Source organism: Panthera pardus, unplaced genomic scaffold (assembly GCF_024362965.1).
Source record: "Panthera pardus isolate Hobbes unplaced genomic scaffold, ASM2436296v1 HiC_scaffold_10, whole genome shotgun sequence".
Taxonomy (NCBI): domain Eukaryota; kingdom Metazoa; phylum Chordata; class Mammalia; order Carnivora; family Felidae; genus Panthera; species Panthera pardus.
This window is the reverse complement of record NW_026526655.1, coordinates 51,602,439-51,630,100: the sequence shown is the minus strand read 5'-3', so window position 1 is coordinate 51,630,100 and position 27,662 is coordinate 51,602,439. Positions and strand designations below refer to the sequence as shown.

General features: G+C 36.6%; 1 protein-coding gene across 3 annotated transcripts in view; it reads left to right on the top strand.

Moving 5' to 3' along the window:
* PPP1R1C (protein phosphatase 1 regulatory inhibitor subunit 1C) overlaps positions 1 to 25,975 on the top strand; it is a 124,156-nt gene extending 98,181 nt beyond the window's left edge. For 2 of the 3 annotated variants that reach the window (XM_019461296.2, XM_019461279.2), the window contains exon 5: positions 19,014 to 19,495. In XM_019461296.2, coding sequence (XP_019316841.1) covers positions 19,014 to 19,028 — 15 coding nt within the window. In that variant the 3' untranslated portion in view covers positions 19,029 to 19,495. Of the gene's footprint in view, positions 1 to 19,013; positions 19,496 to 24,588 lie in introns of those variants that run through there. The other variant, XM_019461285.2, reaches the window with a different exon arrangement.
* Positions 25,976 to 27,662: the final 1,687 nt, after the last annotated feature.

Sequence of the window (27,662 nt, the reverse complement as noted above, 5' to 3'; positions counted from 1 at the left end):
ATATTGATTGGAGTTACAAATGGTGCTCTTCTGAAGTGGACTTTCCATTAGGGTCCTTCAAATGCTAACTAGCTCTCCCTGGAGTGTTAGTCCTGATTAGTGTACTTGAATTATTAATCAACTATCCTTAAGGGGTAGATAAAATTAATACATATTTACTCCTGTACACATACACTCACACATATCAAACTTTCTATTCTGATGTGTTTTGTAGTACATCATAAGGAAACATAATGATTAGAAATCAGTCACTCAGGGTCAAATGATGAGAATTCTTTCCTCCCCACCACTCCCAAACCAATTCTGATTGAATTGACATGGGAATAAAAAATTAGTTTACTACTGGGACTAAGAATGCAATTCAACCCTTTACTCCATCCGTGGAAAGAATGGAATTGGAAAAAATTATTTGCAAAACAATTTAAAATGTATTTGGTTATAGAAATAAGGCTAGTCTTGATTTGGCTTAAAATGGATATGCTGGTTTTGCATTTCTGGATCTTTATGGGTTAGATAGGCATTGAAGTCTTCCCTGGATAACTGTCATGAAACCCAAACTATGTCTTCCCATTTTTCTCTTCCTGATCCTTCAAGTACATTTATTGCAGTGGTGTAGTATTTACTGATAATTTCATAAGATAAAATGAGGACAGGGTCTGCTATCAAATATTCCAAGGTAAACTCTCTAAATTTTCATGAGATACTGGTCTCCTTTCAGGTCTCTCTACCTCTCGTGTGACCCAACCGATATCCTTCCCTCTTCCTTTCCTTGAGATGCTGCCCAGGCCCTTCTGATTCTGTCCCTTCTCTTCCAAAAGTAAAAGGTTCCCTTTTCTTTCACATGCATAATAACCCTACAGTTTTCTCTGAATCCTGGATGCCAGTTGATAGCATAGTCCCCAAAGCCTCCACTATTAATGAATCAAAACAGCAAATGTAGGTCTATTCCTCTGGAGGTTTTGTATGTCAGCAATCTAGAAAAGTAAAACAAAATTCCCCACATTTTACATCTGTCCTTATAAAAAAATAGATTGAGTTCCAAACACCTTACAAACACATTTTTGGAACACAAACTCTTCTTAATTTGTAGACTTCTTGACTAATGGAAATAGAAAAAAAAAATGCTCATTAATTTTGGATTTTTTTTCAAATATGATGGATGTGGCTTCTTATGATGATATTTGGTATGTAACAAAAAGGTACAAGCTGTTCTGTCTCAACACACACTAATCTACAGTTACTTGTGTACAGAGTATTAACCTAAAAACAAATACCTAAAAGTAATTGGGAGAATATAATAATCTTCCTAAAATAACTTTGTAGAAAAAAAAACATGAAAAATTTGATTCTAGTAATCAACTCTCCAACAGATGTAATCTGTCTCTCTACATTCTTTTAGTGATGTTTTCTAGGAAAAAAATCAGGACTGAGGTTATCTGCAATTTTGCAATAATATTGGTGTAGGAAGTAGTTCAGGAGATGTTGGAATTCCTAGGACATTTCCATAATTTATGGAAAAGTACTTAAGAATATTTGAAAATAATCCTGTCCTGGAAAAATATCAGCCTTATTCCTAAATAGCCTCAGCCTTGCAAGCAGAGAACAGAGACCTATCAAAATATTGTGATGTAAAGGAGCAGTACTAATTTCCTATATCATCTCCACCTATCATGATCTTTCTTGACACCTGGATTAAAATTGCCATTACTTGAACCTTTCTTTAGAGGTCTGAGAAAAGAATCCATATTCTCCAGGAAAAAATAAATAAATAGTTAAAATGTTCATCATATTATGTCACAAGTGAATGGAGGAAGAGCTTGTGACTGGAATAATGAGATCTTGACCCAAAGGGAAAGAGAAATTGGGTGCCAGAGTGTAAAAATAACTAGATTAGAATTTAGGAATTTTGAGTTCTGATACCAGTTCTGATACTGTCTTGCTAGGGGATCTTGGGCAACTCATTTAATAATTGGCAGACACAATTTCTCCAACTGTGAAATGGGAGTAATAACAGTAGTCCTTCCCACTTTTCAGCATTATATTAAGGATAGAAAAATATATTTATTGCCTTGAAAATTTGAAAAGTGCTATAATATGTTCTTACTATTATTAAACAGGATGATAGAATTAGAATCAGGAAAATAATAGGGAAAGCAGAAGGGAGGCCCATATTAGGTTAGCTCATGTTAATCACAAATATTGATAATACAGGATGAAGGTGCAAAAAAAGAAAAGAATGAAATTTCCAAAGTAATCTTCTACCCCAAGACAGATTGAATGTCCCACCTGGGGGTTGAGGTAAATCATGTCTAAACTGATTGCTTCAAATTGGCGGAGATCATGACACAAGGGTAAATTAGGTGAATGGGAAAACATAGATGGACAGCAAGAAAAGTATGGCATCAAAAATTATAGATCCAATTTATTTGTATTTCAAAGCCAAATTGAAATAATGATAAGGAGGAAGCTAAAGAGCTAATTTGGGGATTTTAAAAAAGTTTTTCTTTGCTATGTTTTTCTAGAGTCTTCAGGAGATTGCTTTTAATGTGTTATGACATCATGTGTGTTAATACCTGGTATATCTTCACAATTTACTGAAGTAGATGTTTCGCCTGAGAAAACTGACAGATTTTAAGCATTATAAAGCCTAGGTTGTGATAATTCTGGGCAAAACACTTCTTTTAGAATCACTCAAATTCTGTCATCTGGTTGTTTACAGATCTACACAATAAGAGCTGACCATAAATGTTCAGGGTTTTGTAATAATAAAACTATTGCCTCAGGAACCAAAGAAAGCATGAAATAAGTTGCAATGATTTTGACCTCTGACCTGCAAGTTTATGATATATCCATCCTTCAGAACTTGCCTTGCCATAAGGAGACAATTACTGATTTTGTAAAAAAAAAAAAATAAATAAAAATAAAAAATCTCCTAAATCTCCTCTATTACTTTACCAGTAATGAATCTAAGGTTTAGATTTAATTTGAAGGACACTCTTGAGACATATTGGGAACATTTCTCATTTTTGTCTGGTTCTGAGGTCATCATATGTTTCATTCAAAGCTGGAGGTAGAGGCAAAAAAAAAAAAAAAGAAAAGAACAAAAAAGAAATATCCCAGTTGCCTTTCATTTCTCTCTTCTGTCTTCCATGCCAAGAGAAGATTCCAGGGAAGATACAAGATAAGGAGAATAGACTGTTCAGGACACTTTAGGTTTTACATGTCAAAACCCAAACCTAATTAGTTCAGGCAAAAGGGAAATTTATTGAAAGATTACTCAGTTACCTTATGTTAAGGGTAAACAAACTAGGAGCAAAGGAAAGAAAGGAAGCAGCTGAGTCTCAGGAAATGGATAATCAAAGGCTGCCTGTCTTCCATTTCCTTTACTTTGTCTATTGACTTCATCCTCCTTGTGGTCCAGGGCAGACGGGCCGTCTCCTCATGTAGGAAGTATGGTCATCAAGAGTAAGCAAGTTTAACTTTTTACACCACCTATAATTTCAAAATGCACTTGTAATGACTTGGTTTCAGACAGCAAAATCACAAAGGAAGCATTATGATTGGCCCAGCATGGGTCAGGTGCCCCTCGTGTTGGCAACGATGGCCACAGGGCAAGGTAACATAAGAACCAGGCAGTGCTGATGATTACCCCATGTTTGGAGTGGTTCCTTAAAGAAAATGAGTGAAGAGAAGAGTCATTCCCTGTAAGCAGGGGAGGGTAAGGAGCATCGTGTGGAAAAGACTAATCAATAGATACTCATTATAAAGTACAAATCAAGAATACATGGATAATAATAATATTTGTTGAAAAGTAAACAAATCTTCCTTAGAAACTTAGAAAATCATACCTCTTATTTCTGCCCACTTCTAATTATATTCTGGTAGTACTATTGGTGAATTTTCACAACATGCAACCTCCAATTATAAAAAAGGATCGCATTCTAAAAATTGGTAAGGGATTTGGCTCTGAAAATACATAGAATCAATGCTACCAATGAGTGGTATTTTTTAAATCAGTTTATAGAAGCAGAATCCATAATATGCCTAAATTATTATAGTAACAGTCCATTTCAATGTCACCAAACATTCATCAGAGTATCTTTCTAAAGAGCCCAGCTTCCACACACCATGGAATACATTTTACCTCTTAGTGATTTACCTCTTAGTGGACATCATGCAACTAGATCATGGTTGGGTGAGAGAGGGCATGAAAAGTAACTCTGCTGGGATCCCTAGGCACTCTCTATGTCTAGTGTGGTATGATGCAGACAGTAGGGAATAAAAGTCTGATGACCTGTATTCTGCATTGAGTGACTGCTACTTGCTATGAGACTTCAGAAAATGGGCCTTGGTTTCTACATCTTAATATGATGGTGGTGCTGGTGGTGGTTCTGGTGGTATGTACGTGTTAGGAGGAAGCTGGACTGCTATTTATATTCAAGACTACCTTTTAAAGTTCTTTCAACCCTTAAAGGTTGTACTTCTGTGATTGAGAAAATGTGCTTTCTTACAGCACTATCGCTACTTAAGGGAAAGCAACTCTCTGGGCTAATAGTTATATGGGGAGGAGACTATAAGGGGATGGAGCAGGAACACAGGCTGTTCTCGTTCTGTGCCCATTGGTTTCTATGTCTTCCTTATTAAACTATCTGGATGACAGGAGACTCTGGCCACTTTCCTTTTTTTGAGGTTCCCTGTATTAATAAATGATGTAATACCAAAACAGGATTACAAGCATGATAGATTTGTCAATATTTTCATTTGACATAAAAATACTTAGGATATAATATAATTAAACTGTTCATAATTATGATATTTACAAAAAAAGAATCATTCATGGCATAATCCAGGTACTATGATCTAATAATCAGATGTGTGTAAAGTTTTATGAGATTTTTTAAAAAAAATTATCACTAAATTTGTCAATAAATATATCTGTGATTATATAATCACATATATACATATGAACCCATTTGGAGATTATATCAATAGCCCAATTCATGCCAAGTGTTGCATAAGAGGTCCTAGGCAAATGACCCGTCTCACATTTAGTGTGTGAGGTGCTGCTCCCTTGTGTTAGTAAACTGGAAACTATTTCTAGTTAGTATATCAAACCAAAAATAAAAGTGCTGTCTATTCTCAATAATTTCATTTTATTTCTAAAAATCTTGCGATTATCTTATATTTTTCCTCAGAGTAGTTTCCATTATTTGAAGGAGAAATAAAAATAAATAACTAAGAAAAGTTAAACAGATGAATGGACAGCAAATTTGGGGAACAAACTGAAATGCTTTGACATCATTTGGGGGTGTGATAAGCCATAAACATACTTCAAGAGAATTTTTCCTCTCCAACTGAGGGTTTAAATGAAATTCAACATGGGGTTTTGAAAAAACATACATTAATTTTTATTAATAATCTTAGAAGATAATTATACATTTTTATAAATTGAATGAAATGTTTGTACACTGAAAATAAGATTGTTTACCTTTTTAAGAGAGAAATTTGCAAATTCAAAAGCCAAGATTTTAGAGTAATTGATTTATAATGTTCGAGAGAGTTGGGGGTTCCAATTTTGGTAATGAAAAAAAAAATTTCAGGTAAGTGTCGAGAAACTAAGGAAATTAGGTAAGTAAATGCTTTTTCCCCCTAGCTACTACATTTGAATATCATGAGGTAGAAATAACAGAATATTATCATTTTAAGCAAAAAAATGTATTAATTATTTTTCTTCGTCATGTAAACTATGTAAAATTGCTACTGCCTGTAGAACTTGAGTGTACAATTGCTCCTTTGCATCAAGTATGTTTAATAAAATCAATATTTAAGAAGACATAAGAAAAAAAATGGTATCAGTTCATCCGAGGAGAGTTTGCTAAAAATCTATGTAAAAGAAGAGATACTGTGATTTTACATCTGGGAGACAAGTGAAACAGACCAACTGTAGGGCAGCAAATCAAAGAAGAAAGTAGGTCAGTGAGCCCCATGGCAATACAAAGAATTGCTGTTATTTAAAGGGATGGTCAGAGAGTTACACTGGCTATGAACCAGAATGGCTAACAGAACAATGGTAAATGAACAGAAAAGCAGGGTCAGAGCAAAACAGTTGCAAGGCTCTGAGTGTGAACTGCATGTCCTTGGGTCGGGCAGAGGATGAAACAGCAGAACAATCTCGTCATTCAGAAGCTTCCTGGCGGCCAGCAAGCTGCATAATGAGAAGCAAACTGAGCTGAGGCCCTCCACAGACAAAGTGGAGGAAAACAGCCTCAGGATATAGAGAGAACTGAGCAGAGTTTTGAGACTGGATGTGAACTATCAACTCATCAAGATTAGCACTTTCCAATAAAAGAAAATGTTAAGTAACAAGAGAAACACTGAGGAGACCAAAATAATTAAATCCATTTGTTGTAAAAGCCATATGCCCAATGGGATTAATTACCTGTGTTTGGTGATCAGAGCAACATTGTATACTGGGGAAAGTACCATTTCTTGTTTCCATCTTTAAGATTTACTACACATTTTCTTGAACTAGGTGGAATTTTAGAATAATAATTGCTAAGTGAGTCTAGACTGATAACCTAAAAAAGCATAGGAAACTGAGAAGAACAAAATAACTCCAGACCAAGAACACTCTACTTTTTCTATCATAGAAGATGTGACTTCAGTCGGTGGAAAAGAAGTTCATTCATCTGGGGAAAAAAAAAATTGGCCAGATTGAAAATTATTTAATCTTTGAATAGGAAGTGTTTTTAATGAAAGTGCGATTGAAGTCAGTTCTTCACTTAAAATGAACTAAGCATCTATGATGTTAAGGCATTGTTCTAGGAGTGAAAAAATTAAGAATGATTGAAACAGGAAAATGAAGTATATCTTTCAGGAAATGTTGAAGCTTACTTAAGAAATGTGGTTAAAAGTTTTATGTGAAAGCCATCTTCATGGTTGTAAGTTTTGTGTCAGTTGTGTTTACTTGTCTAGGTTTAGGCATTAGGACTATAGAGAGTTGGGCTTTATATCAATTGTAGTTCCGTCAGGTATAATGCTCTACTTTATCTCTGATAATCTCCCTTGCTTTGAAGTCTGTTTAGTCTGAAAGTGAAACCAAACCAAAGTGAGTTCGCTCCTTGGTGAGTTACAGATACACCAGGTGGAAATGTCGCACAAAGTAAACTTTATTTTTGCAGCAAATAAGGAGATCACAGGGAATAACTTTCAAAGCCGTGACTCCCTGAACAAGGGTGGATGGGTTCCTTTTATTTAGACTTAGGATAAATATTTAAAAGGGGGAGCCTTGTCACCATATATAGAGGCAGGCATAAGGTTGTGAAACATGCCTATATATACATTGTATGTTATGTAAATGAGGCTTATACTCCTCCTTGAGTGGAGATTTTAGTATTATTATGAGGTAAATGTAATTGTCGGATATTCTAGAGCTCACTCCATGGTCCATCTGTGCAGGGTTGAGGTGGGTTTACTGGTCTGAGTGGTCTGGGCCAACTGGAGGTCTTGTTAAGAGCAGTTGGTATCCCTCAAGGGGTGATTTCACTTTCCATTTGCTTGAGTTTAGAGACAAGCTGGGGAAAAAAGCTTAAGGAAAAGTGTGGGACAAAGGTGGACGAGTATAAGCAGGTGGGCAGTAAAGGTCAGATCTTTGGGTCTAGCTGGTAAAAAAGCAATATAGCTACTCCTGCTTTCTTCGATTAATGTTAGCAAAATATATTTTCTCCACACGTTTATACTTTTAATCTGTATATGTCTTTTTATTTATTTATTTATTTATTTATTTATTTATTTATTTATTTTTAAATGTTTATTTTTGTGAGAGAGAGCATGCACACACACAAGCAGGGGAGGGGCAGAGAGAGAGATAGAGGATCCAAAGTGGACTCTGTGCTGCTCTGTGCTGAGAACAGTAAGCTTGATGTGGGGCTTGAACTCATGAACTGTGAGATCATGACCTGAGCTGAAGTCTGATGCTTAACTGACTGAGCCACCCAGGCACCTCACCTATTTAAAGTAAATTTCTTACAGACAATCTATAGTTGGGTCTTATATTAATAAATACCATGCTTTCTGTTTGTTGCCCTTGTTCTTTGTCTCTATTTTTGTCTCCCACTCTTTTTTGCCTTTTGTAGTTTTTAAAAAAAATTTTTTTAATGTTTTCATTTATTTTTGAGAGACAGAGCACGAGTTGGGGAGGGGCAGAGAGAGAGGGAAACACAGAATCTGAAGCAGGCTCCAGGCTCTGAGCTGTCAGCACACAGCCCCACACAGGGCTCGAACTCATGGACCACAAGATCATGACCTGAGCCAAAGTTGGACACTTAACCAACTGAGCCACACAGGTGCCCCAGCCTTTTGTAGTTTTAATGGAGCGTTTTGTATCATTCCATTTTTTCTCCTTTCTTAGCCTATTGGGTATACTTTTTATTTTTATTTTTTATTTTTATTTTTTTAAGTTTACTTATTTTGAGAGAGAGAGAGAGAGAGAACATAAACGAGAGAGAGAGAGAGAGGCACACAGAGAGAAGCCCACACTGTCAGTGGAGAGCCCGATGCGGGGTTCGAACTCACAAACCACGAGATCATGACCTGAGCTGAAATCAAGAGTTAGACGCTTAACCGACTGAGCCACCCAGGCTCCCCACTTATACTTTTTAAAAAAATTTTTAGTAGTTGCCCTACAATTTGCAGCATACATCTACAACTAATCCAAGACTACTTTCAAATAACACTATACTACTTCACAGATAGTATACCTTATAAAAATAATGCAGTAATCTTATTCCTCTCTCTTATACCTTAAATCATCATTGTCATTCATTTCACTTATATATAAGCAACATAAACATATATACATATATATAACATATATACATAAGCATATATAATTGAATACATTGTTGCTATTATTAATTTTGAACATCTGCTATTAAATCAATTAAGAATAAGAGAAGTTAAGGTTTTTTTACCTTCATTTGTTCCTTCATTGATGCTCTACCTTTCTTTATGTAGATCATGTTGCTGATCTATATTATTTTCCTTCTATCCAAAGAATTTCTTTCAACATTTCTTGCAAGTCAGGTCTACTGGCAACAAATTTCACTCAATTTTTGTTTGTCTGAGAAAGTCATTATTGCTCCTTCATTTTTGAAGAATAATTTCAGAGTACAGAATTGTAGGTTGCTGGGGTTTTTTTCTGTCAACATTTTAAATATTACTCTTCACTCTCTTCTCTCTTGCATAGTTTCTGAGGAGTAGTTGGATGTGATTATTATCTCTGTTCCACTATGAGTAACATGTTTTTTTCCTCTGGCTTCTTTCAGGGTTTCCTTCTTTCTTTTTGTCTTTCTTTCTTTCTTTCTTTCTTTCTTTCTTTCTTTCTTTCTTTCTTCTTTCTTTTTTCTTTCTTCTTCTTCTTCTTCTTCTTCTTCTTCTTCTTCTTCTTCTTCTTTCTTCTTCTTCCTCTTCCTCCTCCTCCTCCTCTCCTCTTCTTCTTCTTCTTCTTCTTCCTTCTTCCTCTTCTTCTTCTTTTGTTTTGTTTGTTCTCCTGTGTTTTTCCTTTTTTTTCTTTATCTTTGATTTTATGTAGTTTGACTACTGTATTTGTAGGTGTAGTAATTTGGGCATTTATCCTGTGTTGGAATTCTCTGAGCTTCCTGGGTGTATGATTTGGTGTCTGACATTAATTAGAGAGAAATTCTCAAGTCATGTCTTTAAATATTGCCTCTATTTCTTTCTTTCTTTTTTTTCTCATTCTGGTATTCCCATTACAAGTATGTTACACCTTGAATAAAGGTATGTTACACCTTGAATAAAGACATTCTTTGTTTCTGTTACAGTGTTTTTGATCTCTAGTGTTTCTTTTTTTATTTTTCCTTAGAATTTCCATTTCTCTGCTTACATTATCCATCTGTTCTTTCAGGTTATCTACTTTTTCCATTAACATCCTTAGCGTATTAATTATAGCTTAAAACACAGTTTCTGGTGTGATAGTTCCAACATTACTATCATATCTGACTCTGGTTCTCATTTTATTCAGTCTCTTCAAACTGTGTTTTTTGCCTATAGAATGCCTTGTAATTTTTGTGGAAAGGTGAACATGATGTATTGGGTAAAAGGAACTGTGGTAAACAGACCTTCAGTAATGTGGTAGTGAGGGGCAGGGAGGAAGTGTTCTATAGTCTATTAATAGATTTCAACCTTTTAGTGAGCCTGTGCCTCTGGACTTTAAACCTCGGTCTCCTTCCTCCCCACTTAGGTAGGACACAATGGCTGAAGGGAATGGAATTAGGTATTTCTCTCTGCTGCCCCCACCCCCAAGTATGTTAGTCTTTGATAACCCCAGAAGGTTAAGCTCTGGTAAAAACCTCTTAAGAGCAGACCTTGTTAAGAAGAACAGAATGCTCTGTTTTTGAAAATGGCCACTATTTGTCTTCCTTGTCAAAAGCAAGAGGATGGGGCACCTGGGTGGCTCATTCGGTTAAATGTCCAAATCTTGGTTTCAGCTCTGGTCATGATCTCATGGTTTGAGCCCTTGCCTTGGGCTCTATGTTGACAGGAGCAGAGCCTTCTTGGGATTCTCTGCCCCCCACGGGCCCCCCCACCCTGTCTTTCTCCCTCTCTCTTGCTCTCTCTCCCCGACTCATGCTGTCTCTGTCTCCCTCAAAAATAAATAAATAAACATAAAACATTTTTAAAAAGCATGAGGAGATTTTTCTCTGCTTTTTATTGCAAGAATCTAGTAGAGCTCCAGGAGGTAAAATTCACAAAAAGGTGAGGGCCCTAAATGGCTGCGCTCCTCCCCCTGGAGTTTTTAATCTGTCCATCTTGTCCACAATGAGCCCTCAGCCATTCATCCAGTACAGCTCAGGTTTTCCTCCCTGGCAGTGCTTCCTGCATGGGTTTCTGCTCCTGTAAGTTGTGTTTTTCTGTATCCACCTTTCTGTGTTTCCATATTTTGGCAGTGGTTTGCTTTGTGTCCTTACTTCTCTAATGGTAGATCTAAGAGTTGTTGATTTTTTTTAGCTTGTTCAGCTTTTTACTTGTTACAATAGAGTGGTGACATCTAAGTCTAAACTCTTTATATCGTGGACCATAGAGTTATTCTTTGAAAATGCAGATCAGATCATGTTACTCTTCTACTCAAACAAACACAACAAAAATATCTGTCAGTAGCTTCACAGAATAACAGCCAAAATGCTCATAATATCCCCTACAAGGTCCTGCATTTTCCTACATCGTCAGGCTCCTCCTCCTCCCTGCCTGGATTCATCTGTCTGAGCTTACCTCCTACTGCTACCTCATTCCTGACACTCCAGGCTCATTGCTGTCCTTTGACCCCAGCAGGCATGCTTGAGACAAAGCCTTTACAATTTTTGTTCCATTTGCCTGGGACGGTCTTCTCCCACTTAGCTTCACAACTCACTCCTACCTTCTTTCAGTCCAGTCAGGGTCTTTTCTCCTTGTGAGGAAGCTCTGTTGTTGTCACAAGGTTTCTCAGTGAGATTAGAATCAGAGCCGGATGATTTGATTATGTTTGGGCATATATTGGCATCAGGCTATGGTAGCCTGTAGTGATCATTGCTTCAACAGAAAAGTACCCCGCTTAGAAGACAGAGCCTTCTAAAATGCCAGCACAGGACATCCTCCTGTGGGCATTCTTAAAAAACACAGACAGCATTAGCTTCTGTGGCTGTAAATGCAACTCCCCTTTCATTATTTTATTTTTAGTGCTTTCAGGGCTAACCACTGACTCCTGCTGATTGATGCATTCTTTATTTTAGACATGCTATTGTGTTCAATCAATGGCAGTCAAGTCTTGCAAGCTAGGGAGCCATTCTGTCCCTTTCTAAAGTGAAATTGCTCAACACATTTAGCTCCATTATATGTAGGCTTAAAAATTTAACTCTATTTCTGAGTTCATAGGAAATGCATTAGCTTAGAATCAAAAAGGGGTATTAGAAGGGCACTTGACTGTAGAGGGCAAAAGAGACACTCAGGCTATCAAAGTGATTCTCATTCTAGGCTGAGTAGCAGGACTCTTGCAAATTTCTGGCCCCCACCTCACACTTACTGCAAAGATGTGGGCACTTTACATTTTAAGGAAGGCTAAACTGCTCCCCAAAGATATTATTTGAATTCACACTTCTAACAAACAGTCTGTAAGTATACCTCCTCCCCTATCTTCTTCTCCGTATTTACTGCTAAATCATTTACCTAGGGTTTACTCTTGAGCAACAGCTTTGGTAAAATACATCATAGTAAAATTACACATAAGACATATAATACTTACAAATAGTTATGAGTATCACATAAACATGCCACCCCGATTCCCATGTATGATGGAAAGAGAAGCATATCACATATTTATTCCTCTCCAGAAAAATGCTTCCCTATGTAATAGGGTGTCAAATGAAGTGATCATGTGTTGATTTGCAGTTTATATTAACTGACCAGTCACCATTTCAGAACAGAGATTAACTATGCTGCATGTGTGTAATTTATTTCAAATAAAGTAGAAAGAGATAGATTTAAGGTAAATTCAGGAGATGATATGCATTTAGCTGTGGAATGAAATCAATATGTCTCTTGATCTTTGTGACCCTAAGTGTATTACTGTATTAGTAGTGCATTATAAGTGAATGACAAGAAGATTAACAAAATACATGCAAAAGCATTTGGGGAAACAGCACATTTTCATCCTGAGGTATGTTGGGCCCTGCTATGCATATTACAGGTTACCTTACATTCCTTGAATATATCTGGTATGATTATTTTGATAAAATTTGAAGGCTCAATACACAAGGAACCATTAGAAAATCATCTTTGTAGGGCCACTAAAGACAGTCTTTTGAGATTTTCTGAAGTAGGCCTTCAGAAAATGAATGGCTGTTAATTGTATTTTGCAAATAGTTTTCATATATAGAACTCAGACTTGCTGTTTCTCTTACTCTATCCAGTGTATTCCTCAGTAAATAGCTCTCCAGATTAATATATCCCAAGTTGGAACCCTTTTTTCTCATAGCAGAACTCTCTAAATGTTTTATTTGTAGTACTGGTCCATAACACATATTCACAGGATTAACTTCATGTGTGTATACGTCATCACCGTTTGACCTACATCCCCATCTAATCTGTAGTTGTGTCTCTCCCATGCTCAACACACAGTAGGGGCTTTATTACTTTATTATATTTAACTCATTTTGCTTGATGATTACTGTCTCATCTGCCAGACTAGACCATGATATATTTTTTGTGTCTCCCAGAGTCCTGTATCAGGTTTGAGCATAGCAGAGAGAAAGGCTGTCTTTTTTGTAATATTCTGAACATTATTTGTAACTTGGTTCTGTTCTGGGAATGTTCCTGGGTGAGATTAAATTCTACATCTTTTTTATTCTAAATTCCATTAAAAACAGCCACAATAACAACAACAGCGACAGACTGAAAAGTTACATCTAACTCTATCAGCTATGTAAGGTCCTTTCAAGGAATGTGATAATGAAAAGGGCCTTGTGATCTTGTCCCCTTATTTTTCTTCAGTTTTTAACTTGGGAAAAGTCAATGACAGGGCAAGATTGAGTCTTGGTGACCCAGATGAAAAGACCCCAGTAGGATTTAGGGGCCAAGATTTGTGTCTCAGATCAGCCAATGACTTCCGTGTGAATTTAAGCAAGTCACTTTGCCATCTGAAATTGTTCCTTCATCTTTAAACTAAAGGGATTAAACCTGGATTCATGCTCACAATTATTTGTGGGTCAGAGACTCCTCTGAGATTCTACTGAAAAACATGGGCCTTTTCCCCCCTAAAGCACAAATACAACTATAAATAGAATTCCAAGAGAGTCAGAGGCTCTGTAAAATCCGCCCACATATTCCCTAGATGACTTTAGAATGATTTTTATGGTCTAAAGTATGTGGCTAAAATTAATTAATTAATTAATTAATTAATTAAAAAAAATCCATTTGCTACTCTCAATGTGAATTAGTTTTAAAATGTTGATTTGGGCCATTTATGTCATTAGAAGTCATAATTATTTTTTTGTAACTTAAAGTACAGCAGAGCAAATTTTTCAGTAGAAGAGATCTCTTTTATGGACTACTAGTGTCTCAAGGCCAGCGAGGATGTCTGTCCCTCCTGCTCCACAATTCTGGCCTCCTTCTATGACTCTTCTCAGAGATAGACATTTAGGTTAGACTTGAACCCACAGAGTGATGAGAGCTCACTCACATGTTTACTGCTGGACATACATAAAGAGTTTAGGATTTTCTTCTTTGTACTAAACTATAATCTGCCCCTACCCCATAAGTGTCAGCTACTGATCCTATTTCTGCTCTCAGAAGCTACATAGATACATTTTAGTTCTTTTTCCAGTCTTTTAGGAATTCAAAGGCAGCCTCTTTTGTCCTCTCTTAATTTTCTGTGTGCCAGGCACTCCAGTTTCAGATACAATTGTTCTAGAAAAGTGATTTCATAAGACTACTTTTAATCTCAGTTAATGGAACTCTTGAAACAGAGAGCTCACAATTAGGCAGCATATTCCAGAAAAGGTCTGACAACCCACGGGTGGAAAGTAGTTCATTAAACTACTGACTGCTGTTAGGAATGCTGTGCTGACACCACCAAGAGCCTGGTCCCTAAACAGGTGATTCTACTGGGTCATGTTGGAATTGTGGTCACCTTAAACCTCTAACTATAATCAATTGAAGCTGCCCTCATTCTATATTTTTTAGAAGCAACGTAATTTTATTTATTGCTTATTTTTGTTTTTGTTTATTTTTTTGTTTTTTATTTTTTCTTCAATATGTTTTTTAATTTAAGTTTATTTGTTTATTTTGAGAGAGACAAAGATAGCACAAATGGGGGAGGGACAAAGAAAGAGAGAAAGGGAGAGAGAGAATTCCAAGCAAGCTCCACCCTGCCCGTGTAGAGCCCAATGTGGGTTTCGAACCCATGAAGTTATGAGTCATGACCTGAGCTGAAACCAAGAGTTGGACACTTAACCGACTGAGCCACCCAGGTGCCCCTCTTTGTTTCTTTTATTTTATCTTATTTTTATTTTGATAGAGAGAGAGAGAACGGGCAAGTGGGGGAGGGGGATAGAGAGAGAGAATCCCAAGCAGGCTCCGTGGTGTCAGCACAGAGCCCAGTGTGGGGCTCGAACTCATGAACTGTGAGATCATGACCTGAGCCAAAGTAAGAGGCTTAACTGACTGAGCCACCCAGGTGCCCCAGAAGAAACCCCCAGAAGCAATGTAATCTTTCTAAAAATGAAACTCCCTGTTGACCTGAATCTTCCTCCCATCAGCCTCTTCCCAGCTCTTAGAAAGCTTCTGGAGTATTAGTTTTGTCTTTCATTATGCAGAAAGCTTCTGGAGTATTAGTTTTGTCTTTCATTATGCCATCTTTTCCTCTAAGTGTTATGTCGTCTACAGATGTAAATAATTAGCCTGCCTTCCATCACTCCAAATTAACTGGTAAACATATTGACCTGTGGCTTGCCAAATAGAAGCTTCCCTCTGTGGATTCATTATTCATAGTCCCTCAGTCGCTTTACAATTTCATCCGACTCACATTTACTCACGTGATCTATAGACTGGAGAAGACCAGAGGGATTATGTCCTCTTTGGGGCAACATTTATTTCCTTTCCTTTCCTTCTGTTACTCACCCTCTGTTTTCTTCATTCCTTCATGCGTTCATACTGCATATTTTGGTCTTACATGGAGAAAAGAACCTCAGTTGTGTTTTGGGGGTCCCTTTGCCTTCTGCCTGTGCGCAGGGCTGGCTGAGTCTGTGAGTGTTCCGGGAGACTCTTTGCGGCGCCATGCCGAGTCTGCTGGTGCCGCTAAGGTGTTTAAATACGTGCTTATTAGCATTTGGCAGAAGAGGAGGCTCTGAGGACTTTTTAGCAAGTCCTCAGCCCAAGTTATTTTCTTCCACCTCTACAATGACCTTAATATTAAACGAAGGTTTAAAGAAAATGTAAGCACAAAGTATATGTGTGTTTGGGAATAGGAGGAGAGAGTGGGGAGAAAGAAATTATTAGATAGTCCTCATGGACCTCACACTTTAATCTTAGTGTTACTGCATGGATAAGCAAACAATTGTTGCTGATAGGAGAAAAGATTCAAAGCACAAGTTAACCAACTATCTGTTATCCAAGGGAAAGATGACATGAATGTAAATTGCTTAGAGATCCAAAGAATGTGTCAGTTCTGTGGAGATGTTCGTATGTTATCAACTCCTGCCTCACCAAATCTTTCACCCAGAAATAGTTAATGTCACACCTGAAAAAAGGCTAAGAAAGGCATCTTCCAAGGTTTGCCCAAGTGAGTTATTTTACTTTTAAAAAAGCTTCCCATTATAACTTTGTGACCATTATTATAAAATAAATCAAATGTGGATCAGGATAAGCAAGTAGGTCTATACTCAAGTAAGGGAAGTGATTGACTAATGGTTTAGTAAGTTGGACTTTTTTGGTTACCATATTTTTTTAATGTTTGAGCCCCTCGTATAAACAAAGCAATGTTTCCATTAAGCTATTAACCCTAATTTAAAGAAAGTAGTCTTGAACACAACTTTATTGCTCTGTAGTTACCTTGTGGATGAAAGGGATGAGCTCTGGAGGTAATAGAACCTTTCAAACTCAGAGAGGTACAGACATTTCAGCTCAGGGGACTGACAGGTGGCTGAAAGATTACAGTTCTTTAATATTTCAGAGGCAATCCCAATATTGTCTGAGCCAAGTTAATAGGTACTGTAAATCTACAATAAATCTTAGAGAATGATAGGAAAATCTAGGTCAGCAACCAAAAAGCTAAAGGTGAAAATGAATTAGGGTCTCCTGACAATGAAACCTTATGCCTCATTCACTTATTCATCTATTCAGTAAATCAGTATATACTGCAGGAATATGATGTGTCATAACTTATCTTAAAACTACACTATCCTTGGGGCACTGGGTGGCTCAGTCGGTTGAGCATCTGACTCTTGATTTGGCTCAGGTCGTGACCTCATGGTTCATTAGTTCAAGCCCTGCACTGGGCTCTGCACTGACACTAGGGACCAGCCTGCTTGGGATTCTCTCTCTACCCGCCCTCTCTCTCTGCCCCTCCCCCGCTCATGCTTGCTCGCTCGCTCTTTTAATCAAAATAAATGAATAAACAGTAAAAAAAAAATATACTACGCTATCCTTACAACCTTGAACAAATCACATACTTTCTTCAAGTCTAAATTTTACCATCCAGGTATCGTCATGGAGTTGTGAGGTTTAGTGACTCAGGTATATAAGACTCTAGCAGAGTAACTGATTGGATGCTGATTGAATGAATGAACTCTCTTCCCTTCTCCTTAACATTTAGACCTCTTCCTCCCACCCTATAATTTGTAATAATATGAAATAAATTCCATTTGTTAATAATAAGTGTCTCTCTTTCTTCAGTTTTGGGTCAACAGGAATTGTGCGTGATCTGTGTTTACAGATGAAATTAAAGTATTTAAATATTATTACAACTGATCAAATATTTTTGCAAGAAAATCCACCAAGCCCAAGGATGTCATTCTTTGCCAAACAGCACACTGGGGCTTGCTGACTACAGTGCATGCAAATCTACACTTTTTTTTTGAGTTTCTTTGTTTCATAGGAAACAAGAGCAAGGACTTCCTTTCACTTACCAATTCTAACTGGAATATTTTTCAGTAATACTTAGAAAAATCTCATAAACCAATTTTCTAAAATATGCAAAATATATAAAATTTTTCATTTTAAGTATCAATGCATGAAGTGTCAGCTGTTATGTGTTAACAGAACAGATCCAAGTGAAATGAAAGGTAATTTTGTAGATTGACTATGGTTGTGGTAATTGCCTTCTGGTTAATACTCAAAATTTGGATTAATTTGAAATTATGAAAGAAAAACATGCCAAGACATATGCCAAGTTGTTTATTAATTAACTATATCAGTCATTTATTCCATCAGTATTAACGAGCACCAACTATTTGCCAGGCATCGTGCCTAGGACCCCAAACTGAAACTACATAATTCTGACATCAAGAAGTTTGCTCTAATGAGAAAGATATGTAAACAAATCACTTCTATAAGGTAATTGATACAAGAGAAAATGATCCAAGAGCAGTAGTGAAATATAAGGAAGATCTAGCCAAGTCCGCTTGGAAAATAAGAGGAGCCTTCACAGAAGAGGCAGGCTGAGGCGGAGGCATGAGTGGGAGATTATCAGGTGGGTGAGTGGGAAGAAGCTATTTGGCAGTGAGAACAGAGCGAGAAGAGCTGGGAGGCTTGAGGGAGCCTGGAGTGATCAGGGAATGTGGAAGAGGTTAGTGTTGCTAACTCCTAACTCCTAAATTACTGTGAAAGGGGAAGCAGGAAGGGCTGGGAAGGAATGAGTCCACATAGGTAGGGAGAGGCTGGATCATATAAGCCTGTGTACCTTGAGAGGGGTGCCAGTGTTTTGCCTCTCTGTGGGCTGTGGGGGAAGTTACTGAAGAATTTTGTGTACAGATGTTTTGTAATAAAAGGAGTATGTTCTGATTCCTAAAGGAGACTAACAATATCGTGATTCTTTTGTTGTTTACAAGGTATAGAAACAGCACACACATCCCTTTTGTTCCTAGGGGTTTCTTCAATGGTTCTCATTGTACTAGATTTCAGGGATGCCAAAAGAAATATTTGAACTAAATGATATATGAAAATTACAATAAGAGTCTGTGAGTGGATTTTTAGTTAACAGGTTTTTAATAGGCTGTGATGCAATTCTTCATGGAGAAGATATAATTACAAAGGGAGCCTGTCTCGAATGGAAATTTGGCTGGGTGTGTTTTTATTTCTCAGTGAATTAAAAGGTTTACATAGGGTTAGATTATTGAAATTCTTGGAGAAAACACATATACACCAGAGAATACTTTCCACTCATTTTCTTCATCTCTTGCAGCAAAGCAGTGAACCTGTTAGAAATAAATTTCACTTAAATAGAGCATAATTTTTTATAATTTCAGGAGTTAAGCATCTGAAGGGCCAGAATGAATCAGCATTCCCTGAAGAAGAAGAAGGTGTAAACGAAAGAGAGGAGCAGTGGGACCATTAATTACGGGTCTGCAGCAAGAAGGCTTCTTGGGAATAACTGAACTATTAACTTTTCTGAATATCGTATGGAAGGCCACTCCTTGACTTCCAGAAGCATTCTCCACCTCTTCTCTCCACACTCATACAGTAGTAATACACCTCCTGGGAAGCTGTCCCTGGTTGAACTTTAGAACTAAGTACAGATTGTTCGATATTACGTCCAATTAAAGAATAAACATTTATTTTATGGTGATTTTTCCTTTTAATGACATTTGCATACATGTGAGTGTTCTAACTTTAATACTGCCCAGCTTAATCCCTGATGTCCTACTGAAGCGGTTTGCCTTCTAAGGTCAAATGTAAATAGCTTCACTTTAAAGAGTAAAAAATAAAAGCTAAATACATTTAGACATGACTGTGTGTCTGGGTTTAACTTACAGAAGAATGTTTAACGAAACTTTTAAGATCTGGATTTATCATATTTCTGTACACAGAGGGGTCCACAGTGTTTATTTCAAAATGAAGAAATGCCAGATTTCTTGATTCAAAAGATCTCAATATATGAGTCTTTAGATGCTAAACATCCTTTTTCCTCCAGCATGTTAATGGACAAAGGACAGCAGAATTTTCCTCACTTTTTGAGCTGTGAGAGATATATTTCCCATCATTTCCACTAGCTATTAAGAAAAAAAAATGCTAAATCTAAAATAAAATATGCCCAAATCTCCCCTGCCACTTTTTGTTACTTGAAATATGAGCTATTTCCTGTTGCATTTTAGGAAATCATTAGTATTTTATAAATCTTCAAATGAAGAAATCATCAAATAAGAAATTCCATTATCATCAAATAAGAAATTCCATTAATTCATACATATAGTCATTCATTAATTCAGTAACTACTTTCTATGAGTTTATCTCTAGCAAACCACTTTGCTGGAGGTTATACAAATAAAGGAAAGATAATTTCTCATTCTCAGAACTGGCAGAGACGATAAAGCATCAGTATAAGGTAAGGTTTTCCCAGACGGTATATGTTTATTGAACAGGGCTTTTGGTTATTCAAAGTTCTGGCCTCCAGAACAGTATTAATTATTTACGGCATTTCAAGGTAAAGTATCTATGCCACCAAATTTAGTGAGGACGGTGGCATGCCACTTTGGTTCCCACACTGATGATATTGGTGAGGTTCAAATGTTTCATGGATGAAAAAAATGACAAGATTTCTCAGACGTCAGTAAAGAGGAAATTAAGATGGGAAGAAAAAAATCAAATGTAAAATCCCTGGTGGGATCTTATATCAAGATTCAAAGAAGTAGAAGTATTGTTTTTAATTTTGAATGTGAGTTTAATAACATAGAGATTAAGAGAAATATGTAGGTCTATAAGACAATGCAGTAGATAATAACAATCATTTTTCTCAGTATCTTTCCTCAAGACCATAGATGTCAAAACTCACTGATAAGTAGTATGAATGAGTACTCTGGTTCCAAGTGTCTGTCCTTCTTCTTTCCTCCTTTTCTTCTTTCCTACCTTCCTCCCTTTCTCTCCTCCTCCCCACCCCCCACCCCTGGCCTTTTTTTTTTTTTTTTTTTTTTTTTTCAGTTTTTGTAGTTGATATTAAGCCAGTTTCAATCAAAACTTTGTCAGAGTTTCTAGACCACCTGCTGTGACTATTTGTTGGATTTCCTAAATTTTCTACTTAAAACATGATTAAGGCACAGATTTGTTTTAAATGACTTTGAATTATTTGTGTTTGGAAAACATTCCAATACCCCTTGAGATTATTTGAGACACCCCAAGGTGCTAAAAAATAAAATCTGCCCTCCCCTTTCCTTGAACACACTTTCGTATTTTTTTTTTCAAAAGGATTCAGGCAAACAAAAGAAACAAAAGCTTTTGCTGATTTTGTAACATCATTTGGGTAAATAAGTAGCATAGCTTCTGGATTCTTCTGTTCTCTATTAAAAACACAAAAACACAAAAATTAAAAGCATAAGTTTTCCTTAGGAAATGTTGGTTTCTTCCATTCTGTTGTCTACTCTCAAAACAGAGATTATAATTAAATAAATTTTCCTTGGGAAATAATGTTGGCTTTCTCAGAAATTTGAAGGAAACCAGCTGAGATAATGGCAATGGCTTTTCAGTTTCCTTTTCGCACAATTACAGTTTACAACAATTTTTTTTCAAGAAGACGGCTTGGCTTCAGTTTGGCCGAGTGGGCAAAGAAACTTTCTGAGCAAAACAAAACAAAACAAAACAAAACAAAACAAAAACTTTATCTTTCCCAGACCACATTTATAATATAACATAATGGTTAGTAGATGGGCTTTTTGAGTCACTCTGGCTTGAGTTCAAATTCAACTTCTATCATATTTTAGACTCCATTTGTAAAACGGTTACCATCATACCTACCCCTATGGGTTATTGTGGAAATCAAATGAGATTAGGTGTATTAAAATGCGTAGTCCACCTTGGCGAGCATTTAATCATTGGTGCCTATTATTATTATCAGGGTGGGAAAGGACCTGATACTCTCTCTCCAAGCCTTACCCAGCACATGACCCTCTTCAACATCACAGACCAGCGATTGATCCCCTCACTTCTTGAACAGCTCCAGCTGAATCCCAAACCCACCCAAAGAGCTCTGTTCTCTGTGTGAAACTCTTTCTCTTGTACTTCACCTCCTTGATCACAGCCTTTCAACACTCTGATGTCATCTCCTAAGTGGCCTGGTCTCTGTGATGAAACACCACCAGTTCCTCCCTACCTTTCTCATCATCCCGGCCCCTTGCTGTTGGATCCTCTTTAATTGTGTATACTGAATAAGAAAGGTTATGTCAGATGGATATGTGGCTTTTAAAAAATCTCCCTAAACATGAGAAACTGAAGCATAGAGTGTGGCAGGGTGGAGCAGAATTCTAGACCAGAGTTCTTTCTAGTAGACAATAATAGTGTATGCCCTTTTTCTTCCCAGAGCTGTCCAGGGTAAAGGTCTTTTTAAAAAACAAAATGCTCAGACTGTTCTGTTCTTAGAAAGTTTTCAACATTCATTTTAAATTTTAATTCAATTATGACAATGTTTTCTACATTGTAGAAACATTTTAGGTTGGTAAGGGATGAGTTATTTTTATCTTTATATTTATAAATACTGTCATAATACATAGTAGAAAAGATACATAATTGACACTCCAAGCCTATGATTTTGTAGCTATTGTTGCTTAAGATGAGGCAAGCTTAATGTGTAAGTATATTTTAGATCAATTTAAAGAAAAATATTAACTATAGTAGAGTTGGTACCTCAATATCACAGCAGTGATATATGATTGAATGATGTTTGGAAACACTGGTTTTGGGTATTGTTACAGCAAATAACTTAAGTATTGCAGAGTTCATTTAGTTGCAATATGGATTAATGAATTTATAAATAAACTACTTCTATTGCATTCATTTAAAATGTCTCTTTCTTCACCCACATCTAAAAGCAGTGTACAAAATGAATAATAGAAAATTATGCCTAATTACATTAATGTGTTTATGCTCATATGTAATTTTCAATATTTGCTTTCTCTGAATATGGAGGACGGAAGAAGTGCCCTTACTTTTCTAAGTCCCTGATCCTAAATATCAGTCTTCAAAGCTCCAGCAGGTGTACTCATTTTTAAAAATGTCTATGTTGCTGCAATGAGAAATCTGTTTAAAGAGATAAAATTATTAGATTTCAAACATCATAACATTCTGGAAAACTAAATATCAGAGGAAGAAGAGTTTCAGGACAATGATAGAGGGCATCTTTGGTTTTAAATGACATTGTAAGTAGGTAAGGTACTAAAGTTTGCAAGCATCCCACATAATTCACACAGCAATGGGAGTAAAGGTTTCTAGCTTGCAGTGTTGTGTGAATTAAATGAAATAATCTACATGAATGCATAGGTGCTTGATTGCATTTTGTAAACAGGCTGCCATCTGACTGTAGCACTTCCCTCGACATTTATACTGCGAGCCCTCTTCATTCTGTGGGCACATGTTGGTGCAGCCAATTTCCTCATTGCATTTCATACTCAATTTATGCAGATAAAGAGATTTGGTGTGGAAGGGAGACGACCGTAAGTATAGAGAGAGAAGCAGGCAAAGGAAGGAACTCAAAGAAGCCTGGAAACTCAAGGGAGAAAAACTAGAGAAAGTCAGTTAAAATGGTATTGGATTCATCTTCATTTTTGTTTCTTGCTCTAAAATATGGCTTAGCATTTTCCCCTTTTCTCTTACTTTTAGTAACAGCGAGGCTAATTTGAAGGAATGAGCACAGTGAACCCCAGAATAGAATCCTAGAAGTAGCAGAATATTAAAGTATGTTTGGCAAATGATTCTTTGTTATTACTCAGAACAAGCATTTGGCAGCAAATAACAGAAAACCCAGGAAACAATAGCATAGAGGCTTTTGTATGTCATGCAATAAAATGTCCAGGGCCGGAATTGTGGCTCAAGACCCCAGTGGGTATCCAGACACTTTTCATTTTCCTTAATATGCTCAATGTTGTAAATTCATGGTCCCAAGAGAGCTACTGCTACAGGCATCCAGTCTGTTCTGAGCAAAAAGAAGACTGGGAAGATAAAGGGAAAGAATCTAGCAGAGAAGCAGAGCTATCCCAGAGCCCCCCAGCTAATGTCTTATGGATCAGAGCTGTGTCACGAGACCACTCCTTGATGCAAAGGAGTTGGAGAAAGTAAATATTTTAAACCAGGAACCTTGCCACCTTCCAACTCAAAGTCCTCTTTGTAAGTTATAAAGTGACCATGGATATCAGTTGAGCAACCAGTGCTATTTCCCAAACAGAATTTGGGGAATTTATTCTTCCCCGGAGTATCTAAAGAAAGTACAAACTATTCAATATATGTCAAGCAGTTGAAAACATTAATACTCATTAGATATCTTTGTTACTTAAAATGCATAAATTAGGTTAATGTTTATGATAGACCTGTAGCTAGATATATCAGTTCAGATATCCTTAATTATTCTATAGTATTTTTCATAGGATAATTTGGTACCATTTATAAAAGTATACTCTAGAAACAAGAGACCAATGTCCTAGTCTATCAGTCAATAAATATGAATGCCTATGACAGGCTAGACATGGTTTAAGTGCTGAGGATACAGCTATTAATAAGATAGCTAAGGTCCTTAAATTCATGGATGTATACTCTAGTGTTTGAAGACTGTCAGTGAGTCTTCAAATAAATTAATAAATAAGTTATTAATAATAATAAATAAATAAATTAGATCATTTCAGATAGTGGTTAAGTTCCTGGAAGGAAATAGAATCAGCGATGTGATACAGGGTGGCATCTCCTCTTTTATCGTAGCTGCGTGACATTGGGGAAGCCCTTTTATCACTCTGGGAGCCAGTTTTCTGAACAGCAAAATGTAGAGAATGATCTGAGGAGGGGATCAGATGATCCTCTGAGGCTCCTTCCAACTCTAAGATCTGTTTCTCCTCTCTGATTCTCTTTCAGGAACTACCGACAAGCAGCAAAGGAGAAAAGAAGAGACAGGAATAGACAGAAAGCAGCAGCATTAAAAGCGAACGGGATCAGAAGAGAAAAAGGGTATCTTTGTATGCTTAGCTTATATGACAGTCAATAGAACAGAAGTGTTTTAGTTAGAACTCTACACACATGTGTATGTATGAATGTAACAGCATTAGCATTGTAACCATTTATGTTTCTGTCTTTTAAAACTTCTCCTTAGAAAATAATCTAAAAAATGGTGATCATTTTTTTGTTTGTTTGTTCTTGTGGTGGTTTTGTGTGTTTTTTGTTGTTGTTGTTAAGATTTCAAAGTCCTTCCAAGAAAAATTTCCAACCACAAATAACTAATTGGATAATTTATTCTCTCATAGCACACATGCTTTGTTGCTATTAAGTGATACATACCAGATTTTTCCCTTTACAAAGATTGATGTGATGTGGTATGAAAGCCTCTGGAACATCTCCATAGTGTTCTGGAGGACTTTGTTATTTTCTTTTTCTCCACCAGGTGCAAAATGGGTTGATAATAACCAGCAGCTGACTTGTGAGGCTGTGCTCCTGTGTGAGCTTGGAAACACACCAACACAAAACAAACACCACCACTACCACCATCGCCCTCCTGGATTGCTTTCTGAAGCGCTTTAGATATTTTATACACAAATATTGACGTTTTCAGAAACTGTTCCTTCGTTTTGTATATATTTTTTAAAATGTATATATGCTATGCTCTTTGCCAAGTTCTTCCTTTTTGTTGTAATTTATTTCTCTACTACTAAAAGGGAGATCTTGAATTTGGGTAAATTCTAAGCAATTTATTTTTAGTTTTTCTAATTCTGGAATCTGAGCCTTCTTTTATAATAGGGAGAGGCTTTGACATATATTTCCTTTGTTTCTTTTCAAGTTCCATCATATGTATTTATTCTTTTCTTTCTTTTTCAAATCCATTGGTCTTGATGGAATTTAGTTCCACAAATATGTCTTGATAAGCTGCTACATACCAACCAGGTATTTACGCATCTGAGTTATAAAAATGCAAAGGCTTTTATTGTTGCTGCCGCCCTGCCACTTAATATTGGTTCAGTTCTTTACAACTAATAAAGTGGCCTCACCTTTGTTTCTCAGTTTACAATCACATTAAATATGTATGACAAGTAGGATTCATTTTATAGATCAGGAAACTGGAGTCTGAAGAAAATAAATGGCCCTAAATGAACTAATAATCCAACAAAACCCTTCTACTAGCTGATGATCTTTTTGAGAAGTTGTGACAGTTTTTCAGATGGAAAAGCCCATCTTCCTTAGAAACCAGAGGCTTTTACAGTTTAAAAAAAATTTTTTTAATGTTTATTTATTATTAAGAGACAGAGAGAGACAGAGCATGAGCATGGGAGGGGCAGCGAGAGAGGGAGTCACAGAATCTGAAACAGGCTCCAGGCTCTGAGCTGTCAGCACAGAGCCTGATGCAGCCCGATGCACATAAACCACGAGATCATGACCTAAGCTGAAGTAGGACGCTTAACCAACTGAGCCACCCAGGCACCCTGGCTTTTACGGTTTTTTATAGTGTCTTGTAGATTGCTTTGGAACTAAACTTTCTACATGTCAGACCTAAAGCATAAGGGGAAAAGTTTGTCAATGATGCTGGAATGGAAAGAAACACCTCAGTTCTACCTTAATTCTTTGATATTGTCCTCAAACTAAAATGACCTTTACCCAATAAAAGACGTACATTTGAAATTCTTTTTAAACTATATGACTCACTTAAAAATATTTTTTATGTTTAAATCTGTACTTGAAAAAAGCAATCTTTAATATCTGAAAAGTAGGAGAGAACTGCTGAGTTTATGACAGTGTTGGGCATAAACTTTTTTTAAAGAACAAGGCATCAGTCTTTTTCAGTTGTTTCTTTTCTTTGATTTCTAATAAATTGAAAAGTCATTTCACAAATTACTATCTTTGTTATGACCTTTCCCTTTCTCTGTACCCTACTGTCCCCAGGATTTAAAGAATTCTAATTTTTACCTACCGTTCCCAAATTTGTTCTGCCCCCAAAGTAAAAATAATATAAACAAGCATAATTACCATAGAACTTAAATGCATAATTGTGGAATAAACTATAGATATTACGGCATTAAAAAAACCATATCCTACTTAATGAGGAACCAAAGAGAACCTTCTAACTGCTGCTCTCCTCAGGCTAACTGAGGAATCAATTTTATTGGTATTTCAAAATACCTTTTATTGCTCAAGAGTAGTGATGGGGTTCAGGTCCCACTGCTGTAAAGTATGGCACCTTGGCATATTGAGTATTGTAAGCTGAAGGAGCTTGAGAAAAATGGCAGAGGCAGGAAGGTCACCTTCCCTCTGTCCTTCTCCCTGAAACAGGCTATAAAACCCTCCTGTAAGAGGTGCCTTATACCCAGAAGAAAGGAGCGCCCTTGTCTCTGAAGTCAAAGGGATTCAAAGAAGAATCTGAAGAAGACTTGCTAAGTTTCCCCCAGTTTACTACCCTTACTACACTCTCCTTAACTTACCATATTCTTCCGGCACACCATTCTTCCTCAGTCCTAGCACAATATTCAGGTCTGTTTCATTGGCTCTTCATTTCCTTATGAAGGCTCCCATGTCATGTAAAACTTGTATTAAATAATCTGTATGTGTTTTTCCTATTAGTCTGTCTTTGTTAGTTTAACTTTCAGACCTAGCCAGAAACCATGTTCTACCCACAGGAGCAAAGATATAACATGGCTTTATATGAATCAAGGCCACAGAACAATAAGAACCTAAAAAAAAAAAAAAAAAAAAAAAAAGCTCATAGATGGTTGGCCATCTCTTTAATAATTACAGGAGAATCTCTTTCTTCTTTATTTTTTAAAGAGACTGGCATTTGTCAAGGCATTGCAATAGATGGGCAAGTTTTCCCATTACATTTCCCCCGAAACATAAATTCCGTGGATGTGTTTCTCTAATCATACTAATTACATTACCAGATGTTCTCATCTTTCCCTGTTGCCTTAATGGGACATAGATTTCCTATTTTGAAATTGTCACTTATTTGT